The sequence below is a fragment of the Canis aureus genome, chromosome 22, assembly GCF_053574225.1.
Source record: "Canis aureus isolate CA01 chromosome 22, VMU_Caureus_v.1.0, whole genome shotgun sequence".
NCBI classification, from domain to species: Eukaryota; Metazoa; Chordata; class Mammalia; order Carnivora; family Canidae; genus Canis; species Canis aureus.
Genome location: NC_135632.1, coordinates 51,473,390 through 51,499,343, shown reverse-complemented (window position 1 = coordinate 51,499,343; position 25,954 = coordinate 51,473,390). Strand labels below are relative to the sequence as shown.

Here is a 25,954-nt window from a genome sequence, read left to right as displayed (position 1 = left end):
GTATGACTTGGTAACATCTATCAAAATCATAAGTGGAGACAATTTTTGGTCTCCCAACCCTCTGCCTTAGAAATACCTACAGCCAGAACAGCACACAAACACAGAATGGTGTTTACTAGTCCTTGGGACCAGTCGGCACCCAGCATAGGGAAACACCTTTGTGAACCATGCTCAATTCCCACGCTGCAATCCTAGGCAGCCACTAATGAAGACTGGGGCCACTTTACCAGATTTTCATAATAAAGATGAAGCACAGAATTCAGGCACAGAAACATCCAGAATGTTGTGCCCCAGACTATTATCAGCTGGGGCCTCCAGGAAGCTTCTTACGGGCAGGGACGTCTGCTTCCTATTCAGTCTGGCACTGTTTGAATTCACCACAGACACAGCCACACAGCTGTCACGATCAAAGCCATCTACAAGCCTGCACTGACTCTGCCACATGGCACGCACCCTCTCCTGCAGCATGGCAGGCCACTCACCTGACCCCAGGGTCCTCAGGGAAGAGCGGTCATACTTCTTCACCCAGGAGTCGCCGTATTTCAACAACAGCCGGACAGCCGTCGGGGCCCCATAGAACTGATTGATCTTTAACCTCTGCACCATCTCCCAGTATCGACCTACAGAAGGGCCCAAGTTCAGTCAGTCTGAGCCCACCGGACATTATCTAACTTATTTAGATATCAGTCAACAGTTACTGGGCACTGGATACATGCAAACACCTGTGTTCACAGAAATGGAACCCCAATACCCATCAATGGGATGGGAACGGAGCCCTCTGAGAGGGAGTTCCCTGTGGCAACCATTTCCTAGCACACCCCACATTTGGAAGGCTGGCACATTTGGAAACAGCCTTCACCTGGCTCTAGGCACTTGTATTCACATGGTGTATCCCAGAAGATATAGCAAGGATCAGTTCAAAGGGATATCACTGTGAATTTTTAAAATAACCCGTGTAGCACTAACAGAACTTGTGCTCAGTCACACTTAAATGATCTCTAAGGGGGTGATTTATAATAATGCTTCCCCTGGAACAGTGGCAGCTGCCACTGAGTGAGCCCTGGGGCACAGGGCAATTGTCCAGCATACACACAAACTCCTGGTTTCCCACAAACCCCCACAACTTGCTACCGTGGCTCTTACACACAGAATGAACTGAGCTTTGAGGGGTGGAAGTGACGTACATGAGATCATACATTCTTCCTAGAGTGCATCTAGCCCATCAGGAGGCTGGAGAGGCATAGGGAAGGTGTCAAAGAAGTTGCACACACATCACTGTTCAAGCTGTGGAATGCCTGGCAAGAGCCTCCTGGCAGGGCCACCACCATTTGACTGCATTACAGCAAACACTTAGGGTTTTGTGCTGTCTTGGAGGAAGATGCCAAGGTGAGATGTGGGTCCTCAAAGTGATCTCAACTCATGGAGGTTGCTCCAGGCCACAGGCAACACTCTCTGACAGATGGCCCTGAAGGCATAGGCAGCAGAGCTGGAGAAAGTCCCCTCTGTCTGGGATAACAGGAGGTTGGCAGCTGGCCTGGGTGTTTAAAAAGGGCTGGATCTGATCAGGTGGCCAGAGACATGAGAGGAACAGTTCTAAAGGGATGGCCCAAGGCACCCAGTTTGCTAGAAGGACAGGAATGCTGGAGTGGGTTGTCCTGAGATGCCTTCCAGTGACAAATCAGACTGCCATCTATTGCTCATCTGATCTCAGTGCAGACATTGCCCCTGGTCCCAGGCCACGTGGTAGGGCAAGGCTCAGCAGCTATGCCACAGGACCACTAGGACCATAGCCAGACAGGAGCAAGGGCCTCTACTCCACCCTCCTGTGAACATCTCCTCCTTCCTCAAGCTCCCTCCTGGAGACCCTCTATGGGTCCCCAGTCCTCACCAGCATCGGGGTAAACCGGGGTGCTCTCAAAAAGGACGCTGGTTGCTCCATTGCACAGAGGTCCGTACACCACATAGCTGTGTCCTGTGATCCAGCCAATGTCAGCCACACAGCCAAAGACGTCACCTGGCCGGTAGTCAAACACAAGCTGCAGAAACAGGAGAGGCCATCAGGAGCATGTCACTCCACGTCCCCACATGTCTGTAAATGCAAAACACAGCTGCTCCTAAGGCCACCAAGAGCAGAAAGAATAAGTGCACTCCCAGGGTTCCATGTAGCCACAGCAGTGACAAGACAGAGTTACTGCTACACACAGCACTCTCTCACAGACCACAGTGAAAGAAGCCAGACCCCAGGTGTATACCGCATGAGCCCCCGCCAAGCAAAGTGGATCTGTAAGCTGGAGGTCGTGCTTGTACCAGCCCTGCTCAGGGACTGCCTGCCAGGGCCCTGCCAGTGCCTCCAGGAGCTGGAGATACACCACATCCTGATGCAGGTGGTGGCCTCATGTGTACCACTGGTAAAACCTCATCGCGTTGTATGTCTAAAGTAAGGGCAGCTTTCTGCATTAAGTTATACCACAATCTTTTCAGATCCCTTAAAAATTGCAAAAGAAGGGATCCCTGGGTGGCGCAGCGGTTTAGCGCCTGCCTTTGGCCCAGGGCGCGATCCTGGAGACCCAGGATCGAATCCCACATCGGGCTCCCGGTGCATGGAGCCTGCTTCTCCCTCTGCCTATGTCTCTGCCTCTCTCTCTCTCTCTCTCTCTCTCTCTCTGTGACTATCATAAATAAATACATAAAATAAAATAAAAAATTTAAAAAAAAATTAAAAAAAAAAATTGCAAAAGAAGAAAGCCAAAAAGACCAAGAAAAGCTTCAAGCAGCATCAGCTTCTGAGAGCCTGAGCAGAGAGCCACATATATATATCTCCTGCATTCTTATCACAAAGTCCAACCTGAGCCCCACCCGCCTCTGGATCCAAATGCCCTATGCAGGAAACACAGAGGATAGAGGGACAAACCGCCAGGTGCCACAAAAAAGTCTAAGGAAATGGAAGGGATGGAGGAGGAGGACCAACAGGTTAAAAAAGGCTTAAAAGACTTCTCAAAAAACCATCAGAGGGGAGGAGTAAGCTACAGTATCAGGGGATGTATGTTGGGCAACAAAGCTAGAAGTGCAGAAACCCGGGACAATGACGCTATCAAAGTCAGGATATGGGGAGGGGGTGTGGTCAGACAGGCAGGGAAGGGCTTCTATGACTGAAGTGGGGCTTGCCTTCTAATAATTCATTAAGCCACACATTTGATTTGGATGGTTTTCTGGTTTCTATTCTGTATTGTTCTATTTTGCAATAAAAAAATCTTTAAATCTCTGGATGAGTGGCCCAGTTTCTTGCTACGAAGATGAACCCTGAGATTCTCCGGAGTCCCCATACAGCACAGTGATCTTGAGACAGCCAGGGCCTGGTGCAGGTGTGTCCCACGGAGGAGGGAGGATTCTCTCAGGGAGGACTGTGCTTTCACTGACTGGAGAATTGAGACACCGATACCCAAAGCTCCACAGCATTCTGGGACTGAAAGGATTTTCAGTACAACTTGAACCCAAATTGCCAACTCTTTCATGGGGCTAGAGACTTCTCTCCCTGCAGTTCTAGAAAGGGGAGCAAGTGCCTGGGGCCAGCCAGGCTCCAAAGGGCCCAGCAGGCAGCCAGGGCCCTGACCCTCTGAGACACATCTCCAAACTCTGCTCACATCCGTCATCCTTTCAGAGCCCACTGTCCTTCTCCCTGAAGAACCCACAATCCTAATGTCCTCTACATGTGTGCATACTTTTATCTTACAGAAGGCTGAAAGTTTCTACTCCTAATGCTTCAAAAAAAAAAAAAATCTCTTATTGCAATGAGAAATTCAAAAGACACCTATACCCTGACTTCTTTTGCTCATGTAGACTGGGTCCTGGTAACCCTTTGACAATACAAAAACTAATCTCTAACCCTATTATAGCTTAGCTTCCCTAAGCTCACTTAACTTAACTGTAAACTGTTAACTTCACTGTAAACCAGTGGGAAAATTTTGGTCTACTCTGTTGAAGTTCTTGGTATTTGGTCTCAGTAGTTAAATTTCCCAAGGTATTTTCACTTGATGTGTCAATCTTTGCAACACTGCCACCAAGAGCTGAGGAAGGATGGGGTTTTCCAGAGAACACTGAGGTCAAGAAAGGTTCTGTGGCATGCTCAAGGTCATCCAGTGAGAAGATAACTGCTATAATATGGATTTGGGTTCAGGTAATACCTTGTCTGTTCAGCTTGAATCTATACCATATGTCTTTCTGGCTCACTTTCAACATTTTTCGTCCTGGGTATGAGTGGCTGCCAGTGGAATGGGTGCATCGCCACTCAGACTATGTCATGTGTAGTGTGCATGCCTACTACGTGCCTCCCAGCACCTGCTGCTTGCCACACTCATTCATGAGCTCACCCCCTATGTGACCATGCCTGGCCAATCAGCACCACCTCCACCCCCAGCCACAGTGACTGGGTCAGAATGGGGCCCTGGACTGCAACCAGGCCAGTGATTTTGCTGGGATTGTGAGGTTCTCTCTAGCCCCTGGGGAGGGATGTGGTCAGCACAGAGGAAGGAGGCCAAGGCAGGAAAGACAGCACCACCCAGGACCAATGTCTGAGCCCTTCCTGGATAACCCTGGGATGGCTGGTTACCTGGCCAGTCAGTTCCTGGTGCTGCTGGCACCAGCTAGAGCAGAGTTTCGCTTTTTGTGACAGGTCCATAAACTCTATCTTAAAACCAAATCTTACCTGGGAAGTGAAACTATTCCCCAAGTGACCAGGGATGCCAATTAAACCACAACCGCCCACAATTCCCCCACATTCAAATAAGTGCTGATTTTTAAATGCATTTATTAGAATAAAAATATGCCATACCATCTGCTTTATAGGCCCTAGAGGGTAGTCCACTATTTTCCGTATACTGAACTTAAGTTTCCTTAGAAAAATAAATATTTTTCTAATTTTACTTTTAAAATGTGGCCCTAATGAGCAAACCCCACATTACCTGTGGGGGTGTACCAAACTGTTTTACTTTCTTTTTTTTTAATACCAAGAGAGGAAAAAAAGATCTTTTAAGTAGCAGTAAGCATTTTAACATGTAAAAGCAACCTATCCATCTCTACACAATTGAGTTGTAAATTATAATCGTAACATTTTTCACGGAGGAAGGGGGCCAGGAAGGCCTAAGCTCCTGGGCCCTGGAGTGTCACAATGCAGCTGTACCAGGTTGTGCATCCAACCTGGGGAAGGGCTCAAGTCCTTCAGAGGAGATACCAGTGCCGAGGGGCTAAAGGCCAGCAGTGAGCTACAGACCAGAAACCTAGATGAGCACAGAAACTCAGTCCCCACACCAACTTACTCACTGTGTCAGTGCCACAACTCACAGCATTAGGAGATGCATTAGCCCCTCACACAGACGGGCACCAGGTCATAATAGGAGTTCTAGCCTCATCCAGCCTCTGGCTCCCTACTCAGAGCCCTGCACAGAGGCACAACACCTGTCACCCCAACACACCAAGGAGCATACCTTGTGTGTTAGGGCAGCATACAGCAGGTAGCCCGCCTGGGTGTGGACGAGTCCCTTGGGCGTCCCAGTGCTCCCTGAAGTGTACAGCAAGAAAAGCATGTCCTCACTGCCCATGCTCTCTGGGGCACACACAGGATCCTCCTTGGCCATCTCCTGTAAGGGGGAAGACATAAACGGCCCCATCCAAGGCAGTTACCCTCTGCCCCCATTTACCCTTTCTGAGAACCCCTCTTACCTGGCCGCTACAGGACCTGGCAGACTGGGTTTAGTTCACCTTCTCTACCCTACCCTAGTTCAACTCCAGATGCAGAGAGAGCACAAAATAAAAGGAAGGATCTGATCATTTCTGTTATATTAAGTGTCTCAGTATGTTTGTGGTATTTGAGTTCCACCTTCCCAACCACGATGTAAGTCCATCAGTTACCACTAGGGAACCCTGAGCACCTCTAGGGGACCCAGGTTGAGGACCACAGTCTGACAAAACTCAGACCCAGTTAACCCAATAATTACCTCTCCTCCTCCAACTGTACAAAGTGAGGCAAACCCACCTGCTCGAGAGGGATGTCCAGATGCCCCATGTGGACCTTGTTGTCCGTCCTGTGAGCCACCAGGACATGCTGGACGGTCGGGCAGTGCTTCACGGCTTCATCCACGATCTTCTTCAGCTCCACCACGCGCCCTCCCCGGAGTCCTTGGTTGAAGGTGATGACCACCTTGCACTTGGCTAATGGAGACAAAAAGGTATGCTGACATCTGCCCTGGGCACTTTCCCAGAGGAGAGGCCGTCACACCGTCCTTGGCCACAGCCACCGTGGTGGCAGAGCATCACCAAGATGCTGAGACCAAGCCCCAACATGTCCCATGTGCCCCAGCCCTGTGCAGGGTCAAGAAGCTTCAGTGTCCAGAAAACAGAGGCCACACCCCCAGGGGGTACCAGGAGTGACAAGCCCCCACCCTCGCCTTTAGCAGAAGGCCCTGCAGGTCCACACCTGCTCTGCAATGACCAGGCAAGGCTTGGCCAGGCCCAGGACAAGGCTGGGGAGGCCCAAGCTCCCACAGCTAACTGACGGTGAGGACCTGAGCAGGGAACTGAGTACAGAGGCAAACTGGGCTTCAGAACCATAGGCAAAGGAAGGACCCTCCACGGGATGCCTGGGTGGCTCAGCACTTCAGTGTCTGCCTTCAGTTCAGGTGGTGATCCCAGGGTCCTGGGATCGAGTCCTGCGTCAGACTCCCCGCAGGAAGCCTGCTTCTCCCTCGGTCTGTCTCTGCCCTGTGTGTGTCTCTGCCTCTGTGTGTGTGTGTGTGTGTGTGTGTGATGAATAAATTAAATCTTAAAAAAAATAAAAATAAAAAGGAATGACCCTCCATATTGTGCCCCAACCTGGGATGACCCAGAGGAATCAAGGCTGCAGTGGACTGTTCTATAACTGGCCCATAAGGAGGAGCCCGGAACAAACACCCAGGTACAGTAGTGACTGGCAGGGCTCCACACACAGCCTCAGAGCTTTTATCACTCTTCACCAAGGACTTCTTCCAAAGTCACAGGCAGAAGTGCCAATGGAATGCCCAGCCCCAGCAGCCCTCCACAATGAGTCAAGGGTTGGAATGTAAATAACCCCACTCCCCCCACCCCAGGAGCCTATCCTGACGCATGTGTCTCCATCACCCCCAGGGTTCCCTGGAGAACTGAGCTCCAGGAACCATCTGTGGAAGCTGGTCTGGTGGATTCCCCTTGCCCAGCCCCACTCCCCACCACCCTCTAGCAGTTCCCAGGACTACCTCCCAAATGAACTGGCTACCCCTGACCTTTCATTTCAGGGTCTGCTTCTGTGGGGGCCCTGACTGAGGCACCCATCTCCTTCAGCTTTTCAGTTGGAAAAGTACCCTCTAGCAACATATTCTTTCTTCATCCCAAGGGACCTAGAGAGGACATGCCCTCAAAGGCCACCTAAGAATTCTCTCAGCCCTTGGCTGGGTCATCTAAGGGTCAGAGGCGTACTCTAGAGTGCTTGGAGCACCCAGGGCAGTGTCATCGAGCTCTGTATGCCAGGGGACCTCAGCTGTACACTCTGCTCCTCAGCCTTGGCCATCGGTCACCCTGGGGAAACGAAATCAGCTGGGCAGCCTGTCCGAGACCATCGTGGCCTATATCCCAGGTGCTGACACTGGACCAGGTAAACTCCCTATGGGGCAGGAAGGGAGATGATTCATCAGGTAGAAAGAGCCCAGCCTCAAGGGGATGACAGACAAAGAAAGCTCAGGACCCTCCAGGAGAAAGCAGTGGCCCCAGCCCATCCTGCATGTTAGAACTGCATTCTGTGGACTATAGCCCTCTGCAGCTTCCCATGGCACATGCCTAGCTTTTGGCACTCATTTGTCTGAGGCTTTCCACCCAAGCAGTTGTCCAGGGCAGGAACCTCTGTGTATATACCTAGTTCCTAGGAGGTGCTTGGAAGCATGTCTCACTCTGTGGTTCTCCCTGAAGCTGGGTGATGGGTACAGGGTGTGTGCACAGCATCAGGGCACAGGCCAGATCAGCATGACACTTTATCTGGGAAGCTCTGATTTTACCAACCTGGTTTTTGAGCTGGTATTAGCATCTGCCTTCATTTTTTATTGCTCCCATAGCCAATTACCACAAACTTAGGATCTCGAAAACCCCATATTTTAGTGCACAGTTCTCTAGTCCAGGTGAGCTTGGTAGGGTTCTTTTCTTGGAGTTTCATGTTTAAAATCAAGGTGTGAGAGAGCAGAGCTCTTATCTGGAGGCTCTGGAGAAGAGTCTGCTTCCGAGCTATTCAGGGTTGGCAGAACTCAGCTCCATATTACTTTAGGACTAAAGTCCCCATTTCCTCATTTCCCTTGCTGTTAGCCAAGGGTCATTCTCAGCCTTTAGAGCCACCTACATCCCCTAGCTTGTGACCCCCTTTATCATCAAAGCCAGTAAAGGCAGATCAAGTCCTTCTCATGCTCTGATCTCTCATTCTGCCACATGTCCTCTGCATCCAGCCAAAGTTCTTTGATTTCCAGGGCTTACATAATTAGATATCCAGGGCTCACCTGGATAATCTCCCCCATTTTAGGGCTCATCCCATTCACCAAGCCCTTTTGCTGTGTAAGGTAACACAGTCCCAGATTTGGGGGGATTAGGGTTTGGACATCCGTGGGGGCCATTCTTTGCACCCATCCCCCAAGCCCCTCAGAATCATTCTCTGGCCCTCCACCCTCCCCCACCATATTGCCCTCTCTCTTCACTTCTCACACACCCTAAAGCAAGAGAGAAGATAAAAGTGAGGGGAGTGGTCAGAGACTGAAAGCCAGGCCAGGGGACAGAAACTCTAGAATAGAACATATTGACTGAGGTGGCTGCCTAGCTCATGATGAGACCGTGGTGGCCATGCTCACATTCCCCTCCTCCCCCTCCCAGTGACGGATCAAAGAGTTGAAAATTCTTTCATCTAGTCTCATACTACTTCTTAAGGAGAAGTAGGGTCTTGATCTCCTCCCCTTGAATTTAGAATGATCAGACTGGTTGGACCAATGGAGTATGGCAAAAATGACACTGTGTATTCTGGACCTGGACTTTAGGACAACTGGCAGTTTCTACTTCCATCCTTTTGGAACCATAAGCCACTCATGTAATGAGTCTGACTGCCTGAGGCTGTTCGAGCTAGTCATGTGAAAAGACTAGATGAAAAGAGGTGCTTGGCAGTCGCCAACCATGCAAGCCAACCCAGCTTATGTCCCAGATATCATGGAGCAGAGAAAAAACATTCCCACTAAGCCCATCCGATTCCTACCCCCACAGAATCATGAAATATAACAATAAAATTTATTGTTTTAAATACTAAGTTTTAGAGTAGTTTGTTACACGGTATTAAAAAACCAAAACACTCCCCTTGTTGACCCAAGAGAATGTAAACACCTGTCCCAACAGAGCCTAGTCCCCAGAAACTGACATCTGAATAGCTGGATGTAGAGGGCTGTCAGGGTGCGTAAGAACCTCTTAATTGCAAAGTTCTAGAGAAAAGTTATAGAAGTTTCCCCTGCTGAGGGCCTCAGCACTGACCTGGCCCCTGCCCTTCTGTGGCCTTGTTGTTCAGGGTTCCTGAAGTTCTGGGATCTGCTCTAGCACCCAGCTACTAAATATCCAGGGCCCACTGCTTTTGCTTGTTTTAAAGAATCTTAACAGAAAAACTTGGCAGCCGTGACCAATGTCATCAAGAGAAGAAAGCATCAGCCTAGCATAATGTTAAAAGCATGAACTCTGATGGCAGAATGGGCTCAAATGCTGATTCTGTCAGTAACTAGCAATGTGACCTTAGGCAAGTCACTTAACTGGTTGCTCTGTGCCTTGGTTTCCTCATCTTCAAAAACAGTAGCCTCCCAAAGAAGAAAAGCTCAGGAGTAGATGGTATCACTGGTGAATTCTACCAAACATTTAAAGACAAATTAACATCAATCCTCAAACTCTGTCCAAACACTGCAGAGGAGGAAACACTTTCTAACCAATTCTGCATGGCCAGTATTACCTTGATACCAAAGCCAGACAAACGTATCACAGGAAAAAAAAAAAAAAAAACTACAAACCAATACCCCTTATGAACACTGATGTAAAAATCCTCAACAAAATGCTAACAAACTATATCCAGCAGCATAGTAGCAGGATTACACATCATGACCAAGTGGGATTTATTCCTGGAATGCAAGAGTGGTCTGGCACATGAAAATCAAGGACAGATATACAGAGCATAGGAATGGAATAGAGAACTCAGAAATAAGCCCTCACATATATGGCAAATTAGTCTTGACAAAGTGCCAAGGGTAACAGGCTCTTCAACAAATGGTGCTGGTACCACTGGATACCCACAGGCAGAAGAATGATGTTGAACCTCACACCATATACAAAAATTAACTCAAAATGGATCAAAGACCTAAAAAGTTTAAGACTATGAAATTCTCAGAAGAAAACACAGAGACAAATCTTCATGACACTGGAATTGGCAATATATTCCAAAACCACAAGCAACAGAAGAAAAAATGGATGACCCAGACTTCATCATTAAAAACTTTTCTGCATCAAAGAACACTACTGAGAGAATGAAAAGACAACAAAAGAATGGGAGAGATAATTCCAAATTATAAATCTGGTAAAATTCTAGCATCTAGAATACAGAGAGAACTCTTACAACTCAACAACAAAAAAGACAAACAACCAATTTAAAAATGGACAAAGGACTTAGACATTTCTCCAAAGAAGACGTACAAAAGGAGAAGCACATGAAAAGATGCTCAATATTAGTCATTAGAAAGGCAAATCAAACCCACAATGAAATAGCACTTCATACCTACTAGGATGGCTATAATTTTTCTTTTAAAAGTGAGATAATAAGCATTGATGAGGGCAGCCCAGGTGGCTCAGAGTTTTAGCGCCCCTTCAGCCCAGGGTGTGATCCAGGAGAGCAGGGATTGAGTCCCATGTCGGGCTCCCGCATGGAGCCTGCTTCTCCCTCTGCCTGTGTCTGCCTTTCTCTCTCTCTCTCTTTCTCTCTCTCTGTCTCTCATGAATAAATAAAATCTTTAAAAAAAAAAAAAAAAAAAAACAAGCGTTGATGAAGATTTAAAGAAACTGTAACCCATCATACATTGCTGGTGGGAATGTACAACAGAGCAACTTGGGAAAACAGTTTTGCAGTTTCTCACTAACTTAAATATAGATTTACCGTGTGTGCCAGCAATTCCAAGCCAAAGTATATGCATGAAAAACTGAAAGCAAGTGTTCTCATGAATGTTCACAGCAACTCTATTCAGAAGAGCCAAGAAGTATTAACAAGTCAAATGTCTATCAACAGATGAATGGATAAACAAAACATGGTATACCTAACACAATAAAATTTTATTTACAGAAAATGAAATGAAGCAATGATACATTGTAAGTAGTCAAAAAAGTCATATACAAAAGGCCACAAACTGTATGAGTTCATTTATATGAAATATCCAGAATATGCAAACCACTTCACATAGAAAGCAAATCAGTGGTTGCCAGAAGCTAGGTGGAGGGGGAAATGGGGAATACCTGCTTAATGGGTATGAGATGTCCATTTGGAGTGATGAGAAAGTTCCAGAATAGACAGTGATGATGACTGCACAACATTGTGAATGTGCTTAATGCCGTTGAACTATACACTTTAAGATGATTATAGCTGTCAGAAAAAGTGGGGGAAGGGAGAAATAGAGTACTGTCGCCTATCATACTTATGAAGACTAGCTTAGTTAAGTTAAAAGGGATGACTTTGGCAAAGTGCTTAGAACAGTGCCTGGCACATAGTAAGTTTTACAAAGTTGAGAGAGAGAGAGAAAGAGAAATGAGTGACAACACCAACCCCTGAAAGTGGAGGGAGAGATATAGAAAGGGAGTGGAAAGAAGGTGGTCAGCCCGGGTCTGAGAATTCTGCCCTTTAGCTCTGTTCACCACCCAAAGGCAAGTCTTCAGTGAGACACAAAAAATTCCCAATGGTCCCTAAAAGCACCCTTCTTGGTGATGCAGCTCAGGGGACTCTCTAATATCTCAGTGAGCAGGGGTCAGACCTTGAAGACATGGGGTCACCATCTAGACACTCAGCCCTCCCACATCAAAGAAAAGGAAGGAGACAATATTGTTCTGGACACTGTCCAGGAAATTCTCACCTACCTGCAGACAGAAATCCATAAGGATGCACTATAAGCCCCCATACCTGACTCCAGGCCTCCGGGAATGGTCCACCCCACCCTCCCTCATGATGGAAGGCTTCTAGCTGTTGACCTGTGAGACCTTCCCCATACATTCCCAGCCTCATCTCCTCCCACACATTTCTTCCCTCCACCACAGCCATGCCAGCCTCCTCCCACCAATCAGCTGGCACCTATGCTGTTCCCTCCACCTGGAATCTTCCATCTTCCTTTCCTTCTTCACCTAGTTAATCCAGTGCCATCAGATCTCAGTTCACAAAAAAAGAAAAAAAGTCTCAGTTCACAGAACAAATGCTCATTCAGCCATGTCCCTGTCCCTGGTGGTATCTGCCATTTGTCTGTGTGATCTGTATTAATGTCTGTCTCCACTCTAAATCCCTGATGGCCAGGCCCAAGGAACAAAGGCCAAGGGCCTCCAGGTTTCTCCCTCCCTCCCAAAGGCTCACCATCATTGATCCTCCCAGCCAAGGACTCTGCACTGAAGCCAGCAAAGACAACGGTGTGGACGGCTCCAATCCTGGCACAGGCCAGCATTGCAGCCACCGCCAGTGGGGAAACAGGCATGTAGATGGCCACACGGTCCCCTCGACGGATTCCATGTCTCTTCAGCGTGTTGGCCAGGCGGCATGTGGTCTCCAGCAGTTCCCTGAAGCATAAGGAAAGAGGCCATCAGAGATGGAGAGGGCCTAACCGCAGAGCAGCTCAAGGCGGCATCATTCTGCAAACAGCAAGCCCTGTACCCCAGCCGGGCCGGGAATGAAGCAGGCACCCAAGTGCTTGTCGCCGGGCGAGCTCTCTTCCAGAAGATAATGTTCTCAAGTTCGCAGGTGGCAGTGACGGAGATCCACGGGCCCTGCTTGGTAGGTGGCCGGAGCCTCAGGCATCACAGCCCTCAGACTTCTGGAAGCGTCCGCCCTCAAGGGTGATCTCCTAAGTCAAGTGGGGAAGGAGGGGTCACGGGGAAGTAAGACCCCAGTTTTCTGAGCCGGCACAACCCAGTGGCACCAAGGAGGCTGCAGCTGCGAGGTCCTGGCTTATGCCACAGACTTCTCAAGTCTGTGCGGCCAGTGAGTCAGAGGGAAGACCCGCGGCGCGACGACCACCGCCCCCCAGCGCCGAGGAGCCGGCAGCGAGCGCACCCCCCCTGCGCGGGCGGGGGCGGGGCGGGGGCGGGGCGGGGGCGGGGCGGGCCGGGCGGGGCGGGGCGGGCGGGGGCGGGGCCGGGCGGGGCGGGGCGGGCGGGGGCGGCCACGCCCCACACCCACCCGCCCCGCCTCTCCGGTCCCCGTGGCCCCGCCTCCACCTCCCAGCCGGGCCAGCGGATTGGCTTCCGGGTTGGCACGTGACCCAGCCCAGCCCAATCGGAGCCAAGGACAGTCCACGGCCGACCCCGGAAGGGCAGACGGGAGGCGGCGCCGCGCCCGTGCCGAGCCCCGGCCGCGAGCAGAGCCGACGGGAGGGCGGGCGCCCCGGGGAGCGCGACGCCGGGTTCTGCGTCCTCACGGCTGCCCCGGGGCTGCGCGGGCAATCAGTCGTTTTGCCTTGTTTGCTGCAACTCGATTTTGATTTGTTATCTGATGACGGAACTACCATGGGAAGGAAGGCCGGCTGCAGGGGCCGGGCGGAGAGGCCCGGCTCGAGCAGCCCGCGCAGCCCGACCGCCCCCGGCCCCGCCCCCCGCCCCGCCAGGCTCCTCGCCGAGGGCCGCGTGCGCCGGCGTCGCCCCGGAGGACCGCCCCGCTCGGCAACAGTCGCCCAGAGGCAGCGGCCGGATGGAACTCAACGCCACCCTGTCCCGGCGGAGACTCCGGGGGCCTCTGCTCCTGCCCCACGCCGCCCTGCGAGGAGACCTGTGCAAACCAGGGCACAAGGGCAGCCTGCACTGCGCCTCGCGACCCCTGCACGCGCCGGCTCCTGCGGGCCCCTCCTCCCTCCTGCGGGGCGGCCCCTCCTCCAGCTCTCAGCCGCCGCCCGGCACCCCGCGCACCGCGTCCTGAGTGTGTGCTGAAGAGCACAGCCCCAACACCAAAGCCGCCAGAGTTCGGCGCCCAGAACACTCGCGGTAGCCCAGGGAAGCAGGTTGGGGCAGCCCATGCCCGCACTGAGGACGCGGCGATGGTGGAGGACGCAGGTCCAGGGCAGGCCCGATTTCCATAGCTAAGGATGCAAGCCTCTGGGCAGGGCTCTGGGAGACGGAGGCTTGAATGTGTGTTGCTCAGCGCTGACGGGATTCAGCGCTTCTTCTTAGACCAAGGCCGCAGTCAGAAGTCAAGGAACAAATAGGAACTGTCTAGACAGAGCATCCTGGGTGAGTCTTCTACAGTAGCTGCATTAAATGTGGCAGCTGGCCTTTCTCAACAGCCATGTGATCATCTGAGACAGCGGGTGCCATGCATCTTGTGTACCTGTCTCACATGTTCAGGAGAAGCATCACCTACCCAAGACCCTGCCAAACATTCAGTAGGTATTATCTTTCCCAACAGATCTCTTTGTCATCATTTTCTAAAATTATAAAAATCATTTCTAAAATCACATAGCTGACTGGTAGGTTCCTAAGATGTTAAAGATTCCCTTCCAGACACCATGGGGATGAGAGGGAACATATCCTCCAGGGCCACGGCTCCAGCTACAGAAATGAAGGCACATGCACAAAAGTGTGAAGGGGATTTATCACCTCAGCTTGGTGTTGAGGGCAGCAGGGAGAACTTTCTGGACAGGTTGGCTGCAGTGAGGAGTAGCAAAGGAGCAGGGGGGAAGGAATGGTGATTTTCCCCCACAGTGGCAGTATTTGCCCCACTACTGTAGGGCAGTTGAGCAATTGCCCTGGAGCAGGGTCTGGCAACCAAGCTGAGGCAGCCCATGAGTTCCCTGGAGGATCGAGAGGTGTCAGCATGTGCTGGACCTGGAGCTGTGTCCAGTGGGTCCCATACTCTTGCTGCTACGTGCAGTGATTTCTGATGAAGAATTTGATCTGGGTAAATCTCCAAGCACACTCCCCTTGCTATCCACTCTGCCAGAGCCATAAACCTCAAAATCAAAGGGCTCCTTGAAGGTGAGGTCGTGCAGTCTCCCTTGAGGTCAAGAAATCTTGTTGCCACACTCTTGCCAACAGTGGTCCAACCTCTACTTAAGCATCATACTGCTGAAAGTCACCACCTCACAGGGCTGACTCTTGCTTTGTCATTTTAGCCCTAGCTCAGTCCTTTAAAGCTGGATAAATCAAATTTATCATTCAATGACAGTCCTTCGAACTTCTCAAGACCCCGTCACACCCCAAGAAGCCTTTCTTCTCCCAGTTCTCTCATCCAGCCATCCGTGACCCCACTTACTCTCTGCGTTACTAAATGTGCCCCCACATCCCCATGGTTTTTGTCTAGAGCAGGATATGGGTACCCAGGCCCTTGACCTCAACTGTACATTTAATAACGTAAATTAGGAACACATTGATTCCTCCACACTTTTGCCACTGGAAAATATGGTCAGCAAACCTAGGTCTTCAACTCATTGAAAAATAGATGTTATTTGAGCAATCCTATCATTCCACATAATCAAAAACTGTTCAAAAGCATGTTCTTGGATACTTGTGACCTCTCAATGACTCCCCACAAAAAAAAAGACTCCCACAAACTGAAACGCTACTATTTCTGTATCAAAAAGATAATGCAGCCACTCGGAGGCTAGTGCTTTGGGCTGTCACTACAGGAAATATTGGCTTCCTCCTGATTACAGGGTCTTCCCTTGCAGCTTTCTGAGAAATGATCTTACTGAAGTGGGTTAGAGTCGTATTTTCAAGTGCAAAGAAAAAAAGTAACATTTGTTAGTCTAGGACTGAGTAAGATATCTAAGTTTGTCTGCATTGTAGACTCCTCAGGGCCAGACTTTCAATATGAACATATGCAGGTAATGTACACAAATACAGAAGTTTGGCATGGTGCTAATGAGGCTTCACAACATGCTGACTGGCCTTGGGTGAAGGGAAAAGACTTTCTATAGCCAACTATCAACATCGGCAGGGAAGAATGTTTATCCAATGCTAAAGACATAATCTGACCTCAAGTATTTGTAACCAGACACTTGTCATGTCTCATCAGTATAAAGGCCCCTGGCCCTGCTCAGTCCAAAACAGGACATAGCTGGAAATAGAGTTCAGAAGAAAGACAGGAAGATATACACTGGTATTTATTTATCTGTACTCTAATCAAAACTTTTTGCATGGTTATCGTTCAAGAGTATCTTTCCCTCCTAGCCATTTCCCAATGACAGCCCAGGGAAGTAAGATAAGCCGCATGTGCATTCGTGTGTGCATGTGTGTTTGTGTGTGAATTCTATTTAAGAAATAAATTGGAGGATCCCTGGCTCAGTGGTCTAGCGCCTGCCTTCAGCTCAGGGCATGATCCTGGTCTCCCGGGATCAAGTCCCACATCGGGCTACCTGCAAGGAGCCTGCTTCTCTCTCCCCCTGTGTCTCTGTCTCTCTGTATGTCTCATGAATAAAAAATAAAATCTTAAAAAAAAAGAAAGAAAGAAAGAAATTGGGAATACATGATTTGTTCACTTTCTACAATTACTCTGGCTCTTAGTTTTCATTAAATAAATACCACCTTCATTGCCCAGATATCTACTCTGCTAAGTACAAGATCTTCTTGGGCAGGGATTTGGGGGTTATTGCCTTCTCCCTGGGGCCTGCAGCTGAGCCTAATTCATAGAAGGCTTGATAAATATTTGTTGAATGAATGGGAATAGCAGATAAGCGAGCAATGACAAGAACTCTGGCAGGCGCAGGACTCCTCAGGCCCGTGCTCTCACCGTGAGCGCCTGTCCACTCTACAGATACCTTTTTCTCCCTGCACTGAGAGAGGCAGAGAGGGCGAGGCTGACGATCATAGCATCACACAGGCAGGAAAATGTCCTACCCCTTTGACAGCAGATGAGAGGGACCACTCCTACTGATAAACCACCCACAGCTACCTTTCTCCTAGTTTCTTGTGCCAATGAGGGAAATAAACCCATGTGATCATGTTGATACTGTGACTGTAAGGCCTGTGACAGACACAAAGCATTTCAGAGTCCCTGCTTTCTCCAAGCTTGAGTGCTGACAGAAGAGGGGTTAACTCCAGGACCTAGGTGCAGAACCTGAAAGGCCACTCATCTTGCTTCTATGCAGTTCAGTATTTTCTTCAGCAAGCCACTTCTGGAAGATGGGGTAGTAAAGAGGAAGCAGAACAAAGCAGGAAGGCCCCTTTCTCACACGGGGCTTGCATGGAGGGCCAGGCAGGGCACATCGAAGTAGCAGTCACACGGAGCCTTTCTTGTAATCAGGATGGAGGAGAACAGGAGAGAGGATGGGGCTGGGCATGGCCTCTCCCCTCATGATTCCATGTTTGGCTCCACATTGAGGAGCACCTGCCCAAGAATACACCTCACTAGGCATATTCAGGTTGAACGACTCCTCCTAAGGCTTTCTCTCCTGCTCTGACAAAACCCTATGCAGTTGACCTCTAGACAAACCCCTGAGGAATTGAAGTAAGATCAGACTTGAAAAAAGTCCTGTCCTGATTAATGTCTGATTTCCCCTCAGACCTCAGCACTTGGCCTCCCACCCAAGTCTTGTCTCCAGAAAAGTTCTTCCTTTCCAGGCCCAGAGCCCAGCTCACAACACTGAGGGAGCCAGATGCCAGGCTGGCAGCACTGGACAAGACTGGTCCTGGACACGAGCCCAGAAAACAGCTGGTGCCCTGGCAGGACATTCATCCACTAGCCGGCCAGGCTTGTTTACTTCCCGGGGAAAGCCACAGAAGTGATGTCCTTCCCCTGGTGGATTCTGGAACAGGGTGTAGATTTTAACTTTCTAAAAACATTCCCTTTTCCCTAGTTAAAAAAAAAAAAAGCCACTGCATGTTTTTCAGGTCCCACTCCACGTTGACCCGTCCCATGTGGCCCAGCAGGTCCTTCTACATTGCTCCAAACAAACCCACTGGGCAGCAAGGGAAACAGCAGGACTTGGGGCAACAGAGCTCACATGGAGACTTTCAAACCAGACACGAGCTAGGGGTTCTCTATTTCCAAACTTTACTGTGAATCCACAGAACATTCCAAATTCGCACACAGAGGCAAGTAAGCAAGGAGACACAGCCACCCAGTGAGAATCCAGAGGCTACAAGAATTTGGTGCAATTGCCTCAGGCCAAAGTGGTTTCCTGGTCTCTTGATAGCAGCTTAGAGAAACTGCTAAAAAGAAAAGGAGGTCCTGCCAAATGTTTAACAACCAATTTTCCCCGGGGGAAAAAAAGCCCTGATTTATGGCATTTGCCAATTATTGTAGTATGAATATTCCCTCTGTGGAGGATTTCCAGCTACCAACATGACTTACTGACCAACTGAGCAAGGGACTGAGAGGACAAGCCCCTTTGACAGCAGAACCAACCTCATGAGCCCTCAACACCCTAAAAGCTGCCTGTGACCCCCATTAAGGCTGTCCTTAAAGGTTATGTCACCTGTTTCCTTCGTAAAACTGTTGATGGGATGTGCACTGGGTGTTATATGTTGGCAAATTGAATTTAAATGTTAAAAAATGTTTAAAAACTTATTTAATTAACTCAATAATTGTGCATTCAATAAACAAATGATTGCTAATAGAAATTTAAATTGTTTGGAAGGAGGAGAGTAGCAAAATGCACACCCCTTTCATGCCACCCAAGCTTTCTCCTTTTCCAAGGCCTTGGTCCCCCTGACCCTGGGTTCAAGGCGGAGCGCTCTGTATGAATTCGGCAATTGGACTTCCTGAGGCTCTCTCCACAGGTGCATGTGCTCCCTGGCAGCCCTGTCACTGGGGCAACTGCAGTTGGCACAGTGCAGCCCCTCTCGAAGGCACCTGCCCCAGGACACTGTACTACATTCCAGGTTTCCTACCCCTTCTGAAGGACACCTTCTGGCAGTTCCACAAAAGCACCCCCGTTTGCACCAGCTCCTAACATGCCAAAGACCTCCTCATGTAGAACTTTGGGCTGGATAAATATCCCACAAATAGTAGGCATTAGTCCTAAAGCCCAGCAAAGGAACAGGCTTATGATGTGAAGTTAGGAAAGTGCTTTTGGAAAATAGCCTGGCCTGCAATGACTCCACATCTGGTTGGGCCGACCTGGGTGGAAGGACTGAGTGACGGAGGAGAGATCAGAGCCTACTATCTAGAGTAGACCTTGAGCAGCTGTGGTGCACATGGGAGTGACTGCTGCACCAGGAGGAAGGACCATGAGCCCACCCCTCACACATACATACACACACACACACACACACACAACCCACCCCAAGTGCCTGGGACCCGGGTAGTAACAGGCCCGGTACTCACACTGCTCCAGTCAACCGCCCAGGAGTGGAGCAGAATCGGGTCTGCAAACCCACCCTGCATAGACCTGCCTGAGGTCGTCTGCCCTTCTCTCACTCAGCATCTGTTTGAGCCTCCTGGGAACACACCCACCACCTTGGACGCCTCACACCTGGGCTGCTGCGTGCGACTCAGCTTGTGCCAGATAGCTGCACTTGAGGAGCAGGTGCAAGGTGGGCTGTGCGTTGCTGCAGCTTAGGAGGGCTGGGGTTACCTGGAGAGATTCCATTTGCTGCAAAGATGTCAAGAGAAAGCCGAGCACCTGAACCAGCAAAACAGTGGTTTCCTGGCAGAGGCCCTGCACACCCTGTTCTGAGAACTCCGCAGTGCTGCGGGGTTTCTTGAGTCCATATCGATTGTGCCAGAGTAGGTGCGGGGAGTCCACCCAAAGGCTCTGTAAGCACTCTGTGTAAGCATCCTTTCTGCTTAAAAGAGTGTCTCTGACTTCCCTTTTCTAGAGCTGAATCCTGCAGACACATTCCCCCTGACAGGGCAGGCAGCTGTGTTACTGGAGATGTGTTTTCAAACCAAGTTCCCAGAATGCCCGGGGAGATCTTGACTTAGCGCTGAGCTTACTGTTGCAAACCTCCCCAGGAGACTAGGGCTCCCCCGAGCTGGCAATCACTGTGTTAGCTGCTTCCTGAGCCACGCATCACTGATGTGTGGAGAGCACACAGAATTTCTGAGGTTGCCTGCATCCCTGCCTGCCCTCTTCCAAATTCCATGTCCTTGTCACCTCATTCACTCAGTCAAAGCTCCTTTCCCCGAAACCTCATCTAAGTAGTACCAGCAGGGAGAACGGGCAGGTGTTGGATCAAGTGAGTGTCACCTTATTTGCCAAAGGCTCAGAAACCTCACTCCAGGCCAAGTGGAAGTTTATCTGGACTTGTTGATGGGAAATTGTCAAGCCTCTCACCCAACCTAACCCACTGCTATTACCACATTCCGATCAGGTGCAAGACAGGCCTGGGGGGAACAGGCAGGACAAAGAATGAAGGATGAGGGAGTGCCAGCCCAAGATTCCCCTTCTGAGAAGCAGCCAGCACCCTTCTGGCACCCCTTCCTCTGGCACCCACGGTGTCCCCCACCCTGGCCTCTAAGGTGCTCCAATGCCCAGAGCGCCCGGTAAGTACTCTGCTTCCTGCTCCTCACTGTCCCACAGTCCCAGCACGACTCCACAGCTCTCGGCCCCACCTTCTTCTGCAGCTGACCCTTGTCCCTCTTCAAGGCCACCTAGAGCCTGCCAGCACTGACGAGCCGCCTCCTCCCTGGCTGAGGTTAGCACTTCATGTGTCTGCTTATGCAGAGGGTGGGAGCAGACATCTAAACACAGCGTCCTGGTTAGTGAAGGACTGTTGTCTGCACACAGCAGTTTACCCTCTCCACACAGCACCAGGAGGCACCAGGAGCCACCAGGAGCCACCAGGTATCCGGCCTTTCACCAAGTTAGTGCTGCAGAGCACTTACACTGTCACCTCCGCCCTCCCGGGATGGGAAGGGAAGACTCAGGTTCCTCGGTACATTGACTAGAGTCACACAAACCTGAACTCAAACCACATTTTTGACCTTTCCAACTGGGTGAGCTTGAGGACCCCAGAAGTTTGCTGGGCATCGGGTCCTGGGCTTTAAAACCAAGTATGACCATGAACGTGAGCTGCGAGCATCAGTGTCAGCTCCTGGCCAGTGGGCTAGCAGCTGCCCCCAGACAGCAGGCTCAGGTCCGGCTCCTGGAGGAGAGGGTTGGGACACCCTATTGTGCAGGACGGTCACCAGGAATCTTCCCAGAAGTTGTTGCTGGTGCCCTTTCTTCTAGGTAGGCAGTGGACAGAGGGGTCCAGCCTGGCCAGCCCTGGAGGCTGGTGCTGTGCTGAGCACAGGAAGGGGCCACCTGGGGCACATCCACATGCCTCTTCTCAGCCCTGCAGGGACAGGGTGCCCAGACACCAGCACTATCCAGGCTGCCTTGCTGGGGACTGCCATGGGCAGGGGCATGCGTGCCTGCCAGCCAGGAGCCAGGCATCCTCAACCTCCCCAGGGACCCAGCCTGCTGGAGGCCCGCTCCCATCTAGCTGGGCATAGATTTTCAGCTCTGTGTCAGACAGCATGTTTAACCTCATGGTGACATTTCCCTTCTGTGTCTACCTAGCATAATAAGAGGAGGAAATGGGTACTTGCAGGGAGACGGGGCAGGTACGAAGGTGCACCCAACCCCCAGCCTGGGCCTGATGAGCACTTCTGGACAGGTGAGGACATCCAACTGCTGCCCTCTGTGCCCACAGCATTGCCCTGCTGAGAACCATGTAGGGTAGGCCACGGGACACCACAGCACTACCACAGTGAAGCTATGAGTCAGGTTTTTCCCACTGTCTTGAGCCTCTAGCAACAGAAAGTTAAAAAACAGGACCACAGGGAATCCCTGGGTGGCTCAGCGGTTTAGTGCTGCCTTTGGCCCAGGGCATGATCCTGGAGTCCCGGGATCGAGTCCCACGTCGGGTTTCCGGCATGGAGCCTGCTCCTCCTTCTACCTGTGTCTCTGCCTCTCTCTCTCTCTCTCTCTCTCTCTCATGTGTGTCTCTCATGAACAAATAAATAAATCTAAAAAAAAAAAAAAAAAAAACAGGACCACAACGCCTAGTCCTAGAAGACTCTTCTAGCTGTGGCAGGAAAGTTATCCCCAGTCCTCAGGAGCAGGCACCGAGCCCCTCCCAGCCTACCCCTCAGCTCCCCTCCCTCTCCTACCCCAGGGCCCACACTGTGCCGTCACCAGGCAATGCCCCTCCATCTCCCACAGTGCAGCCAGCCCCCAGATAGCCCCTGTACAGCAGGAGAGAGTGCACAGAAGCAGGGATCCAGCTCCAAGGGAGGCGTTTGCTTACATGCTTGCTGGGGGTAAACCTCTGCCACTCTTTGTCCCCAAAAAACTATCGGAAGGGTCCCCATCAGGGAAGTTTCCCTGGCCGTAGACACTCTTGAGGTGAGTCATTCCTGCTGCAGTCCCAAGATTTGGCCATTCTAAAATATAAAATTCCAAGAGAGTTATCTGATCCAAAAGAAGGACAAGAAGGATAAGTGATCATATATAGAAAGATTCAAAACACTTCCCAGTTTCACCACCGGGAGCCAAAGTCTTAAGGAAAGGTAAGTGTACAATCCAAATGACCCAAGGTTTCCACAATTCCTGGCAGTCAGCACACCGATTCCCAACCAAGTTTTGCAATCACAGTTACTCACAGGTCAGCAGGGGGAAGAGTGTATCTGGGCACCTCCCTCCTCTTAGTCAGGGAAGCCAGGACAGAGCACATGAGCTCACGGCCTCTGGCCTCTCCTCCTCCACCCCGAGGAGCCCACTGAGCAAACTGACTTTGCCCTGTGTGATGAATGGCTCTTGCCACAGGAAACCTCACTGATCACGGGGCTGTGTCACCCCAGAGCACCCCACTCAACCACCTCATTATGCCCATTAAGGATCCTTACCTTCAATTACCAATTATTTTAATGAAGGAGTTGCTCATTAAAATAATTAATTTGTGGATGAGGAGAAGAGCAAAGAACAAGGATCAGGCCCACGAGAAGGAGGAGGGGCTGCTTTTTAGCTAACTAGAGATCGTTCTCCAGAGGTAAAGTCCCTGCTCTGAAAACACCACCCCCAGCCTCGCAGCCCCAGCAGCCACAGAGCCACTCCATACCCTTCCCTCATCAGATCTGGAATCCTCGTCTTCCCAGGCCCTGTTCTGGGCTCTCATCCCCCATGTGCTGTTCCACACTCAGCCATCCAGCAGAGGACAAGCATGTTGCCATTTTGCAATGAGGAAACAGAGGGTCAGTAAGGTAGAGCGACTTGCTCAAGGTCACACACCGCCAGAACACAGAGCAGGCATAGAGCACAGCTTCCACCTCCACCCCCCCCACCCCCCACCACCTTACCCACAGTGCACTCACCTACCATTGCTCTGCTGTCTTCATCATCACACACACACACCCCTTCCTGTGCCTCTCAAAATCCAACCCTCCTCAGAACTTGCCAAAGCCTTCTCCAACTGGGTGCTCATGTGGAGACTTCCTGTTGCTGGGGCCCACAGGGACCCTCCTTTCTATGACACTCAGGGCCAAGGACACAAAAAAGGCTCTGTGGGAGGTGCCTCTAGGCTGCAGGCCTCCCCAGTTCCATGTGTGTTGATCAAGCTGCCCCAGAGGGAGAGGTACCCCAAAAGGCAGACCCCTCTTGTATTCTCTGAGAGCCCTCCACATTAGGCACCAGGCCATGTAGAGTCTCAGTAATACCCAGGGCCTGACCCAACGTGTCCAGAAAGAAAGCTGTCCCCTCTATGCCCACCCAGGGGTGCTGAGGCAGGCAGGGTAGAAGGAGGCCTGACATCCCCTCTGCTCCTCTGGACAGGGGTTCCTCGCTGTATACATCCCACCAGAAAGAAGCTGGAACAGCCACAGAAACCACCCCTTCCAGGGGCTTGACCCACACTGAAAACTATACTCAGTTCACATTGTGGGCACACCCGAGACTCCTGTCCTGTATGGTATGGCCTGTATGCCAGGCCCTATTGTACTATGTTGGTTGTGACTACCACACTGAGCCATGCCCGCTCCTGCTGGAACAGTGCTGATCTTAGCACTATTGAGGGACCATCATTTTATAGCTGGGGACTGTGAGGCCCAGAGTGACAGGCCTCAAGTCACAGAGCTGACCAGGGCTAAAATTTGGTCTTAAGCTTAATTTCTGGGATCAAGTTCAAGTTCAGACCTCTTTTTGGAGCACTCAGACAAAAGATGAGCGAAGCCTTGGTAAATACTCCAAGGAAGACACCCACAACCTACCGTCAGCTCTGTTTCAGGGCACCCACAGACAAACCAGCCATGGGGCCTCCATCGGCTCCACGCCATGTCCAGCTTGAAAATCCCTAGCCCAGACCTCCAGGCTCCAGGGAGACAGTAGTCTGCCACATAATCTACCTAGTACCCCACCACCAACTTCCCAAGGACAAGAATTTGTGTTTCTCTGCATCCCCACCTCGAAGGGCCCCTAGAATCTATTTGAACTAGAGGTGAAGCATAATCTTCTAAAAAGGCACCACTGGAAGAGCACATGTGCACAGTCGGAAGGAGCAGCACCCAGGGTGCTATTGAGCCGCACAGCCTTGGGGAGCCACCCAGGTTATCTGTGCCCTGCCTGGCCTCGGCAGCTCCTGCCCTTGGAGGCCTCAGACCCGTAGGCCCAGCCTCAGGGGATGTAGGAGGGGCCCAGGGTTTGCAGTGTGCTTGCTCACGAGGCTAGAACAGCTTCCTCGGGCAAGCTCTGAACATACCTCTCTGGGCATTGGGCTGGGGCAGCCCTCTGGCCCCGGCTCCAGCCTCAGTTCACAGGCTGCCCTCTGCTCAACAGTTGATTGAGCAACAGCCTCAGCTCAACAGGCTGCCCTCTGCTCACAGTCCTCCTCCCAGAGCCCTGTGGCCAGCACTGGGCCCACCTTCGAGCTAAGTGCACTCCCCCAGCTTCCAGGCCTGTCTGGCAGGGTGCTCCTTGGAACCCATGCCAAGTGATAGCACAGAGGGAAGGAATTAGCGGGGCAGGCCATGGGGCTTCCCCGAGTTCCCAAATCCTGCCAGGCCTCCCCTTCCCAGTATTCAGAAGAGTGGAGTCTACTCACAGGCAACACGAGCCACAATTCCCAGAACAGGGGTCAGAGCCCTCACCACCATCCAAGAGCTTGTTTCCAAGGATGGACCCTAAACACAATGAGCAAGTTGTAGAAATGTGCCTTGAAAACGAGCACACTGGGCAGCCCTGGTGACGCAGCGGTTTAGCGCCGCCTTCAGCCCAGGGTGTGATCCTAGAGACCCGGGATCGAGTCCCACATCGGGCTCCCAGAAGCCTACTCCTCCCTCTGCCTGTGTCTCTGCCTCTCTCTCTCTCTGTCTCTCATGGATGAATAAATAAAATCTTAAAAAAAAAAAAAAAATGAGCACACTTAAAACGTATGTGTATGAGTGTACATGGTGCCTTCATATATGTACCCACACATGTGTATGTGCACGAGTATGCCTGTGTCCGCTTAGACATGTGGTTAAGTGGTAGAGATTCTGGTGAGCAGGATAGAGGGCTCACTAAGGGTTGCTGGGCAGGAGCTGCTGGTCCCCACTATAAGCTCTACAATGATTCTCCAGAAATATACCTCCTCAAAAAAAATGCAGCAGCCCCAGGTGGGAGAGACCTAGGCCCCTGAGGAATGAGACACCTTGTAACCATTCCCTAAGAGCTGCAGAGGCCCATGTGGTCAGTTTGAAAGGCTGCATCATCAGGCCCCAGTGGGGCTACTGATCATGACTGCAGTAGGTGATGGTGCCCGCGGG

At 51.0% G+C, this 25,954-nt stretch overlaps 1 protein-coding gene across 1 annotated transcript in view; it reads right to left on the bottom strand.

Annotated features, from left to right (window-relative positions):
- ACSS1 (acyl-CoA synthetase short chain family member 1) overlaps positions 1-25,954 on the bottom strand; it is a 58,647-nt gene that overhangs the window by 19,166 nt on the left and 13,527 nt on the right. The window contains exons 3-7 of the mRNA XM_077866046.1: positions 12,659-12,858; positions 6,029-6,204; positions 5,481-5,633; positions 1,889-2,036; positions 483-620 (exon numbers count right to left, since the gene is read on the bottom strand). Of these exons, the coding sequence (XP_077722172.1) occupies positions 483-620; positions 1,889-2,036; positions 5,481-5,633; positions 6,029-6,204; positions 12,659-12,858 (815 nt within the window). The remainder of the gene's footprint in view (positions 1-482; positions 621-1,888; positions 2,037-5,480; positions 5,634-6,028; positions 6,205-12,658; positions 12,859-25,954) is intronic.